The sequence below is a fragment of the Fringilla coelebs genome (genome assembly GCF_963513975.1).
Source record: "Fringilla coelebs genome assembly, chromosome: 6".
NCBI classification, from domain to species: domain Eukaryota; kingdom Metazoa; phylum Chordata; class Aves; order Passeriformes; family Fringillidae; genus Fringilla; species Fringilla coelebs.
The window spans coordinates 33,963,632-33,974,339 of NC_140034.1; the positions used below are offsets into that span (position 1 = coordinate 33,963,632).

Sequence of the window (10,708 nt, forward strand, 5' to 3'; positions counted from 1 at the left end):
TTTAAATGAATGAGACTGGTAAAGAGGTTGGAACTGAACTGCTCAGACTCCAAAGTACCAGAATGCTTTGATGTCTGAGGAGGGCAGAAGCTTTTCTCTGCTTTCTTTGTGTGTGTCCTGCAGATGCAAACTCATTGCAGACCCGAGGGTGTTACATGGTATGGTGTAAGCAACCTGAGGAAAGGGGGTGCTTTTGGAAAGTGTGGTGCTGGTTTGAAAGACAGGCAAACAAAAGAAGGGAAAAAAATCCAAACCTAGACTATTGACAATGCTTCCTTCCAAAGAAGGGAATTGGTGAGAAAGCCCAAGCAGGTCATACCTGTTGCACTGGTGTAGAGCTCCTTGCTGGGGAAAGTGGCAGCTCCTTATGCCCTGCAGCAGTGATGACTTTCACCCAGAAGCTGGCAGATGGGAATGGCCGGTGGGCTGCCTTGGGGCAGGTGGTTCTCTCCATTTCACCTCTGTTTAGGGGCAGAGAATGCTGCAGCATCCTTTGCTAGCTGCCCCAGGCAAGTCTCACAGTCAGCTCCTGGCTGTGGGTCCTTGTAAGGTCTGGCTGAGTGCCACAGCTCTCTGGGATATTCTCACTTGGAGTTTGGTCCTGCCAATGAGCGTTGTTACAAGGGCAAGGTCATTGCTTCCACTTTACTGGAGTTTGGTGTTCCTGCTGTAATGCACAGCACAGCAGATTTCTATCAGTCCTAACATTGTCTTTGTTATGGCAGCTCACAAAGTGGCTTTTTCTTTCCTGGGTTCCTGCAGTGTTCTGAACCGCACCCCTCCCAGTCTCATCCAGGAGATCATTTTGGTAGATGACTTCAGCTCAGATCGTAAGTTTGGACCTATTTCCTTTACACTTATTTCTTCCCTTCTGTTTTCCTGGTTTTTGTTTGCTCTGTTGAGTCCCCCTCCCTCACAGATTCCCTCTTGTCTGTTTGCAAGAGAAAAAGAAAAGAAAGTAAATCTGTGTTTAATGTCCATGCATGGCAGAGACCAGAGCTTCTTTTTCTTTCCATTGGTTCTTCCATTTCTGTCAGCGTGGCAGTTTTTGCTAGGTGGCCAGAGAGCTCTGTCAGGTTTCATTATGCACCAGTTGGTGAGCCATTTAGCACAGATATATATGTAGCAATGCTGTATGTGAGCAGAGCAGGTACTTACAGACCAAGAAGCAAGAAGAGGATGCAGTGGAGCATACAGAAAATTGCTGCCTGGGGTCCTGCAGACAGGCTGAGGTGAGGCTGGCTGTCTGCCTCCATGTGTCTGGGACCCCAGGTGTCCCTGTGGGAAGCAGTGGCAGGGTTACTGCTTTGGACTGCACCATACTTTCTTCTGCAGCTTGGCATAGGGATGGAGTGTTCACTGCATCAGTTCCACCAGAGCTGCAGACTGGAGGCTCTGGAGTCTTTCCCTCTGTACAGTTGCTCTTGCTCCTGGCTGCTGTGCAGTGGTTGTGAGGTGGTGGGCGTAGCAGACTTCCTGCTTCTCCCATGATGTGTGCTAGATTCAAGGACAATCTAGTTAGGTACCATTTATAATGATCGATAATTACTCCTTCAGAACACTTTACACATAGCTGTGAATGCCCACCTTGGCCTGCTGAGGTAAGGAAGCAATGCTATTTCGATTTTGCAGCTAAATGCTTATGTAGCTTTGGCCACAAAAAAAAAAAAACAACAACATTTTAAAGGTGGCTGCTGAGATGAGGGATTTGAGTTTTTGAGGGCCTTACAGTGTGTTTTGAATAAGTACCGAGCTGTGCTCAGCTGTTTAATTTCAGTGTTTCTGAGCACTTCCAACAAACAATCCTAAGTATTGCACATTCTGCACCTAAAAATTCAGTTCTTAAGGGACAAAGTGTTCCAGATCAACAGTGATGGATTTCTGGTACCTGTTCTGCACAGGGTTCAACCATAAACTTCCCATTTAGGCTCCTCAGTAAATATAAAGATTTTTAAAAGCCTCCAACCAGTCACAGCTCTTATTTTTTCACTGGCAGCTGGATATTTGTGGATATAGCCACTTCCCTGAGACACATTCATGGAGGCACTTCAGCACATGTTTCAGGTCTGACACTTTGCTTTAATACCTGCCTCAGTTTCTCCAAATATACTGAGAGTTTGTCGTCTCTGGCAAGTATCTACAGGCAGAGCCATGTGCTCCACTCCTGCAGAGTGAATGACTGAATAAGGATTCTCATACCTGAACTTGTGACTCGGCCAAGATAAGAGCATTGCCTTCCCTTGCAGCAGAGTTCCACCAAAATCTTCATGCTCTATAATTCAGAGCACCTGCCACTTCCCTTGGATGATGCAGCATCTGCCAAAGTGCCAATGTAAGAGCGGTATTTCAGATTGCACAGATCCTTGAGAATGGAAATGCTTGTACAGGAACGTGCTAAGAGGTGTACATTGGCCAAGGGCCTTTGCATTCTCCCCAGAGTGCTCAGTGTGGGGGAAGATGACAGCAGGAAAGAGGGGGCATGAGACATATAAAGGAATATGGAATAAACAGGGAAATTGGGGTGAATTTGATGGAGCAAGAATAAAGAGCAAGTTAGAAATTTATGTTCCTGTGACATCTGCTAGGGCAGGAATAGAGAGGATGACAGAGAACTAAAGGCTCAGTGCTCACTGATGTCTGGCTGGAGCAGGTAAATGTTCCTCTCCCTCATATTCCCTAGGTAATGGAAGGAGGGATGCCAGGAGGTTCTAGCAAGCTGCCAGCAAAGCCCTTGGTCAGGCATCCGTGTGTCAATGTGCTGGTGTCTCCAAGGAAGCAGATTGCATCCCAGTGGCCTTTATTAAATAAAATCAAGTGGAAACTGCCCTGAGAACAAATGGCAGGTGATGCCCAGATGAGCCACTGAAGGCAAAGAGAGCAGATAAAGATCACTTTATGTTACAGAACTCTCTTTTCCTTGGCACTTTGGTGATTTGCAGTCCCGCTTCCCTGTGTTCCCTCCTTTTCATTAGTGCCCAATGCCATGCTGCCAGCACATGCCCCATTGTTCTCCTGAAATGCTGAGCAGGGACATGGAGGCCTGGCTGCTCAGAGAATTGGGAAACATGAGCTCAGCTGCTGAGGAGAACAGCAAGCAGGCAGTGCTCTTCTGTGTACTCTATAGACAACAGGATTGAGGTCATCATGCTGATTAATGTGGTTAAGTGAAAGCAGAATTTCCCCTCCCATGGAGAAGCAGGAGGACAGTTAATTGGGGCTATCTGTGGAAGCCAAATAATTCATGCATGTGTACTAAATGTCTTTTTTGCCTTCCCCAAGCTGAGGACTGCCAGCTCCTTACCAAGATCCCAAAGGTCAAGTGTCTACGAAACACCCATCGAGAAGGTGAGTGTGGAAAGCTTTCTAAATACAAAGATCTTGCCTATTTTTCCACATGATCCCGGTTGCCTCCCAGCTGCTTACAGATGTTGTTTCTTAGAGTTTGTTTTTTCAGTATAAGCATTTGGAAGTTCTGTGGAGGGAGAACACAGCTTATCAACTCTCAGGCTTCAGGAGTCTCATGTAATACTTAAATAATGAGAAGTGGTGTCCAGAGGCCTTGGCTGGATCACATTTTAAGATCTTTATGAATAAAGATCCAGATGTAAGTCTCGTGCTTTTAAACACAAGCTAACTCTTACACTTTCAATTGCAAGATAAGGTGTGTAGGAGACATGGAAGAAGGAAAACCAATCATGTATCTATCATGAAGAGATACAATTAGGGAAAGTTTTTTCTCATCTATCTGCTACATACATAAATGACTTCCCAGCTGCTCTTAAGTTTTGCCCACGTGTGCTGGCTTATTTTTAAGGCTGTCAGTGCACAGCAGGTTTGGAGCTAGGATCTAGAAGGAGAGACAAAAATCACTGTTTAGCTCACAAAGAGCATCCCACATAGTGGGATGGTTTGTAAGAAAGTAAGGAGTCATCTGAGAGCCAGGCTGGTATCTCTTCAGGGCAGAATAAAGGAAAAATGGGAATAAAGCAGATAAGCAGTAAGGAAGGCAAAAAGCAGAGAGAAGAATTTGCCATGGGGAATTGGTGATGGAGGCAGCAGGGTGCTCAATGGGAGGGCGAGTGAGCAGGCAGCAGCCAGGTGTCTGTGGGGAGGGCTGGAAGGGAAGAGCAAGGAGCCAGGTGGAAGTTCTGTGTCATGGACAGAAGTGACAGGAGAGGTCATTCATTGTGTGCTGGGAGGGCTCATCTGACTGTGCCCAGGGTATGCCCTGCTCTAAAGCTGCTCTCTGCTCCTGATGGAGATGTGATATAGGAGAATCACCTGCTCTTTCCTTGCTATGGCCACACAAAGTATTTTTTCTGAAGGAGGCTCAAATGTTTCCTTTCCTAACCTTCCTGCTCCTTTGCTGTCCTTTTCCCCTCGTAGGGCTGATTCGCTCTCGGGTGCGAGGAGCTGAAGTGGCAGCTGCTGACATCCTCACCTTCTTGGACAGTCACTGTGAAGTCAACAGCGAGTGGCTGCAGCCAATGCTGCAGAGAGTGAAAGAGGTGAGCACCATGTCCTGCTCTGGGATGGATTGAGCTGGCCCAGCCTGTGCTGTTGGATCCTCTGCCCTCCCATGCCTCAGCAGAACTAGTGAGAACAAGCCTGCCAAGGTACTCCTCAGGCAGGCTGTAACAGAGGAAGGTACAGCCTCAGCTAGATGGGTGAGAGATCCCTCCCTGATGGGCTTTTGTTCTGCCAGTGTGACAAGGCAGGAGGCGCAGAGATGGGATGCAATGCTGAATGCTGGAACCACCAACTTGTACCTCCTGTCTCTTCCAGGCATTGTGCTTCCTCTTCCTCTTCAGCTGTATGTAGGACAGCCCCTTGTGCAATTTTTCCATGGTTTCCATCTCCCCTGCTGCTGGACCCTCCCCTCTGCCTTGTCACTGCCAAATTTTTCCTTCTATTAATGTTCCCACTGAGCTGCCACTATTCATCACCTGCATGCAGGCAGCTTCCTGTCACAGAGAAGCTGCTTGTGACTGCAGGGATGTCCCCTTTGATGGTTCACTTGGCAAAGGATTGATGGAAGGCTGGAAGAATGAAAATGAGGCAGAAGTATTAGCAGCTGTCACCCTGACTGCACTGCAGAGCTGGAGGGAGAGATGATACAGCTCTGCTGTAAGAAAAGGCAGGGGAGAGGGGATGGCAGAAGTCCTGCTTGCAAATGGCTGAGATTGTTCCCCTCTGAAAAGAGGATCCCATGAAGTAATGGGCCTTAGGAGAAGGTGTGGAGGCTTTAATGATGCTTTGTAAGCATTTCTGATCAGCTTAATATGGGGGAGCAGAAGAAGGTGAAACTTCAGAATTGATGAATTAAAAGCTTCAGCTTTTTATTCTTGTTCAATAAAGCCCATAAATGTTTACTTTGCTTATTGGTCTTTAAGTCAAGCTGCAGGACCAGCCCAGGGTTTCCTAAGCAGAGAGAACCTCACTCATTTCTTTAGGTAAAGATCTAAAATACAAAAGCCTGTGTGCTAACTCTAGTATACAAATTTTTTAGTGAGCAGATTTCAAGTCAACCTATTCTGATCTACTTTCTTCATTTCTGATGTACATTCTATTATAGATTTCAGTCTTGCCCTAGCCAGTCCTGTCACTGATTGGTGGACTAGTGGCTGGCACACCAGGCTGCCAGGTGGGTGCTGGAGTCTCAAGCTGGGCAGACACACTCTGGCTGGGCCAGCATCACAGCTCAGAGGGGAAGAAACATGAATAATCTTACCAAGAATGTCCCATCCTAGCCAAGTGTGGTACATCATGAGGAACTCTTGCAAGGCACAAAATGAAGGTTTGATAGGAAAGGCATGGATGCTGGCAGCTGTCCAATAACAAGGTGCTGTTTCTGGCATTGCCAGCTCAGTTTCATTTTACATGGCAGCTGTCACAACACTGTGACAAGGATGAGGCCCTGTCTCATGGTGTTGAAAAAATGTTCAACTTCTACATACAAGAAGGATTGCGAAAGAAAACTGCAAATGTCTATATGCCTTAATGGCAATGAACTACTCACAATATCTTGATGTTATGATGTATACAATGTGTCATATGTGTTATAAAGTTTGCACTATGAATCTTAAACGTGGAGTCTTGATTCACAGCACTTCTTAGGAAATGCTTTATTAGGGCTTTAATAATTTCTAGGCTGATGTTAAAGAGCTAATTCAAGAATGGCTGAGCAGAAGGTGTGCTGTCAATAGATATCAAAAGCAAGCACAAAACCCTTGGGACAGTGATTGATGCCCTGTGACTTGGGCAGGAAATAAAGAGCTGTTTCTTGGCAGCATCCCTAGGTGCTGGAGTCTGACTCCATTCCCCACATCCATGGTGTGCAGCTGGCTGGTACCCACCATCTCCATGTTTGGATTTAGTGGCCACAGATCCCTTGCACAGCTACCAGAACCACACTGGAGAAATCAGACAAAGATTTACACGTGCAGTTTTGTGTTTCCTGATCTCTGACTGCTTTGCTGGCCATTCAAGAAAGCCTGACCCCTTTTCCCCCCTTTCTCTGTCTCCCGCAGGATTATACCCGAGTGGTGAGTCCAATCATTGATGTTATCAGCCTGGATAATTTTGCCTACCTGGCAGCATCAGCAGATTTGAGGGGAGGTAGGTATAATGAATGGCTCATGTAAGTTAGACCTGAGGGATGCTGCATGATAAATAAGTTGTGCTCTCTTCAGCATTCCAAGAAAATAGAGTGATGATCTTTCTGAGGGGTTATCTGTCCCTTTTTCTCTGCAACTTGCCAAGTCAGATCTTTTGAAGAGTTAGAACAAAACTCAACTAGTATTTTCCTCTTGACCTTGAATCACTGTCATAACACTTAGCAGTTTCAGGACTTAGTTAATTGATTAAATATCTCACTGTGTCCTCACCATGCTGCATGTTCACTGGAGTCTGACAGGCGCTTTCAGTTGCTGCTATCCCGTGGCATCTTCTGAAAAGCATTTGCACCTTTGCCCTCACAGCTGAGCCCCCTGCAGCTGTTCCTGTGTTCACCCCACTTCCTGGTGCCCTTCTACATCTTTTATGGCTGGGGCTCACTTCTGCACTGCTTGCCAGCCAAAGGCTACCTGTTCTTTGGCTACCCTTAACAATGGTATAAAGTTAGTGACTGTGCTGTGCTCTGCTATCCACCATAGGCCATCTGTAAGTACATGGTAGTCTTGAAAGACATGATGAGTACAGTGTTCTGCAGGCCTTGTTCCCAGAATATATCACATCCTACAAAGTCCTTTATTAAAGCCTCATAGCTCTGGCAGACAGGGTTTGCCTTTGGTAGAACAAACTGACTAGAATAGAATTACATCTCAGCCTGGCAACGCTCTCCTGAAGGTGTGGAGTGAAATTGAGGAGAGATCTGTAATGCCAAAACAGAAGCTGGAGAGGTCTACAAGAGGATAGCCTATTACCATTTGGGAAGACTGTGAGGGAGGTCAGGGAAGGCACATAGGGGCAGCCTGTGATATAACAGTGCAGACTATCACTGAAAGTTAGTACTGTTTTTACAATTAGGAAACCAGTTTGGCATGTCTTTTTCCTTTTCAGGGTTTGACTGGAGCCTTCACTTTAAGTGGGAACAGATTCCTATAGAGCAGAAGATGTCCAGAACAGACCCAACTCAGTCTATAAGGTACACTCTGACACATGGGGTACACTTCTCCAAATACCTTTACTAAACCTTCACCAGTGTGGCAAAGAGAGTGCAGAGACTGCCTTGCTGAGGACAAAATGCCCCAGTGTTGATGATGTTGATGATGACAAACTCTTCATGTTATTTTTTGAATACATTGAGGTCTATACCCTAAATGTGATACTACTACTCTCTGAATATTGTAAGAATAGTGATTATTTACTATCATGCACACATGATAGTAAATCATCACTATTCTCTACAAGCCACCTCTTCTTCTGTATGTTTGCTCTTGTGTTCTCCCTAACTCAACATTCTGAATGCCCCAAAAATCACCTTGGGGTTTTTTAATTACCTCCATCTTTCAGATGAAAACTTAAAGAAGGGAGCAGATAGACAATCATCCTGCATGGGTAAAGCAGATCAGAAAACTGAATCTTACCTAGTAATGTGGACATAGAATTACTCCCACCTACTAAATCTGCATGTCCATGGACAAAAGAGAATCTGTTGGCTGGAGCAGTTGTTGCCAGCCTCACTGCAGGGTACATGGCTCTGAGACGGGTAGAATGTAACAGATTCTGATATGAGGAGTTATGGTGCTTGTCTGTATAGGCAGACAGCTCCCTGTTTGTACTATAAAAGTATCATTTAATTCCTCTGTGTAATTAGTGAGCCTCTGTTTTGCACTCCAGAGGCAACCAGCTTGCTAACAGCAGAGCAGTACGTGCAGCAGCCTGTCACACCATGTCTAATTGGTGAACACAGTCATCAAACAGTGCCCATCATTCCTTCACACTGTGAATATTTGTGTAAATGCAAAAGACACAGCATTACTCTTGTAGTGCTTGCAAGACCATCTAACAAAGGCATGAGGATGATCTAGTGAGAGGCATCTCAGAAACCTGCAGCAGGCTCACATTCCAGCTCTACTGTTTTTCTCTTTCAAATGAGGTATGACTTGTGATGCCTGGACAAATTGTCTGCCCTTTAAAATTAGGTTTGTGGGGCTACATAAGTGTGTGATTATTTATTCTGGATTTCTGTTTTCTCTTCCAGAACCCCTGTCATAGCAGGAGGTATCTTTGTGATTGACAAGTCCTGGTTTAACCACCTGGGAAAATATGATACTCAAATGGACATCTGGGGAGGAGAAAATTTTGGTAAGTTTAGGATGTTTCAAGGGAATGACACACTGATGCAGAACTGCTTCTCAGTCTTCATTGCTTACCAGAGCTTTTTTGTTTTTGGTGAGAGATCTGATCAGCATGTCAGTGTAAGGTTAGGGATGTGGTCAGGTAATCCCCAAGGGGGTCAGAGCTGTATCACTGTCAGCATAAAGTGTGTGTGGTCAGGGCTGCACCCTCCTACAGGCATATGTGCTATTATACAGGAGCTTCCACAGTACAAAGAAAGAGGAGCCTCCTGATGTTTAAATTGCTGCCTGTTTTTGGAGAATAGTCCTCCAGTTCTTCGCATGACATTCTGTGTTGCCCCAGCTCTAAAGTGGGTAGCCACTCCTGCAGCCTCTTCTTATACCTGTTCCTCTCTTGCAGATAAATCTGAATTGCTCTCTCAGCTTGAGAGAGCTGAGGTCAGAGAGATATTTTTCCTAATTAAACAAGGCTCTTTGTAAATGGAATTTGGTTACAAATAGATTCAGAATGCAAACATTTAGAAGCAGACTAGGGCATCACAAACATCTGAGGAATTCAGGGGCCCAGTGTAGTCTGTCCATTCACATGCTGTTTTAGGGCATGGTGCTTAAACCCATCTCCTTGCACTTAATAGTGGCACAGATATGCCAGGCATCTCTCTTGGCCCAGTGTGAAGGGATGCTGCAATGTCACCAGGTGTTAATGACAAAAGCAAGATGAGTTTTAAGGAGAGGTTCATGGAGACCTCAAGTATTTGGGGCATTAATTTAGAAATGGTGAAGATGGAGCTAAGAAGATAAAAGCCTTACTTTTTGTAACCAACTTAAGTAGATTTCTCTGTAGCTAACACTGAATAAAAGAAAATCTGTTTCTATAGATTCCATAAATGTCACAGATATGTAAATAAAACCTTTCAAAGAAGGATTTGTATGGTGTTTCCTAGCACCTGGAGAACCAATTAGAAAGAATGAAATAGGAAGAGGAAACCTTTGTTTCTCTGAACACAGCTGGGAGAGCTGCCTCTTTCTGAGATGCTTTCTAAAACCATTAAATAATATTTTGGGCTGATAATAGACTCTCAAGGTACCACATTTTAAAAACAAAGTATCTAATAATGAGTGTTCTCTCTTTTCCCAGATCTTGATTCAGTATTATGGTATTCATTATATTAAAAAAAGGTATTAAATGGTGCTCACATTGGAATCTCAGCAGTTTAGTACCATCAGCTACTGTGGCAGAAGTCACAGGAAGCCTTTACTCAGGCATGAAGATCCCCTCCCTTATGTCCCTCAGGAGCAGAGCCAAACTCAGCTCCTTGCCATCACCAGCCCTGCTCCAGCAAAGCCAGCCACTTGGCCATGCTGCCAGCCTCTGAGCTGTGACTCTGCAAAAGCTGTAGACCCCAAAGAAGGAATGTTTCTTAAGGCTTTTCTCTGTCTGCTTCTGCCCACGTGGGAGCCCAGTGCTGTAGTTTAGTCCATATGTCAGTAGCATGATGCTAAGTAGAGCTCTCTGCCATAAGTATCAGTAAATTATTTGTATGCTCACGGCCATTCTTCCATCTAGAGCTGATGAAAACCACAGAATTGCTCCACAGAATTTGTTTCATTCTCCTTGAAAGCTTGGGAGTGGCTAGGCCAGGCTGTATGTGACTCAGCCACATGTACAGGGGCTTGCCAGTTTTACCTTGTTAGGAGGTTTTTCTGTAAATTCAGTGTCTCCTGTCACTTGTCCCTCATCCTCCATCAAGTCTGTTGCTTCTGAAAGCAGAGGGATAGAAACCAACGTGGATTTGACAACAAAATGTATTAATTTTCCTTGAAGAATTCAGAATGGTTAATTTAACCTCTTAAAAAGCCGTTTACCATACTTAATTGAAAACTGGGTTTTCTGATCAAGGAAAAAT

The 10,708-nt window shown here is 45.0% G+C and overlaps 1 protein-coding gene across 2 annotated transcripts in view; it reads left to right on the forward strand.

The window, feature by feature from the left end:
* GALNT16 (polypeptide N-acetylgalactosaminyltransferase 16) overlaps window positions 1-10,708 on the forward strand; it is a gene marked incomplete at its 5' end in the record, with an annotated part of 73,266 nt that overhangs the window by 44,349 nt on the left and 18,209 nt on the right. For both annotated transcript variants that reach the window (XM_084207833.1, XM_084207834.1), the window contains 6 exons: window positions 763-830; window positions 3,280-3,345; window positions 4,387-4,508; window positions 6,531-6,618; window positions 7,561-7,645; window positions 8,705-8,808. In XM_084207833.1, coding sequence (XP_084063959.1) covers window positions 763-830; window positions 3,280-3,345; window positions 4,387-4,508; window positions 6,531-6,618; window positions 7,561-7,645; window positions 8,705-8,808 — 533 coding nt within the window. The remainder of the gene's footprint in view (window positions 1-762; window positions 831-3,279; window positions 3,346-4,386; window positions 4,509-6,530; window positions 6,619-7,560; window positions 7,646-8,704; window positions 8,809-10,708) is intronic.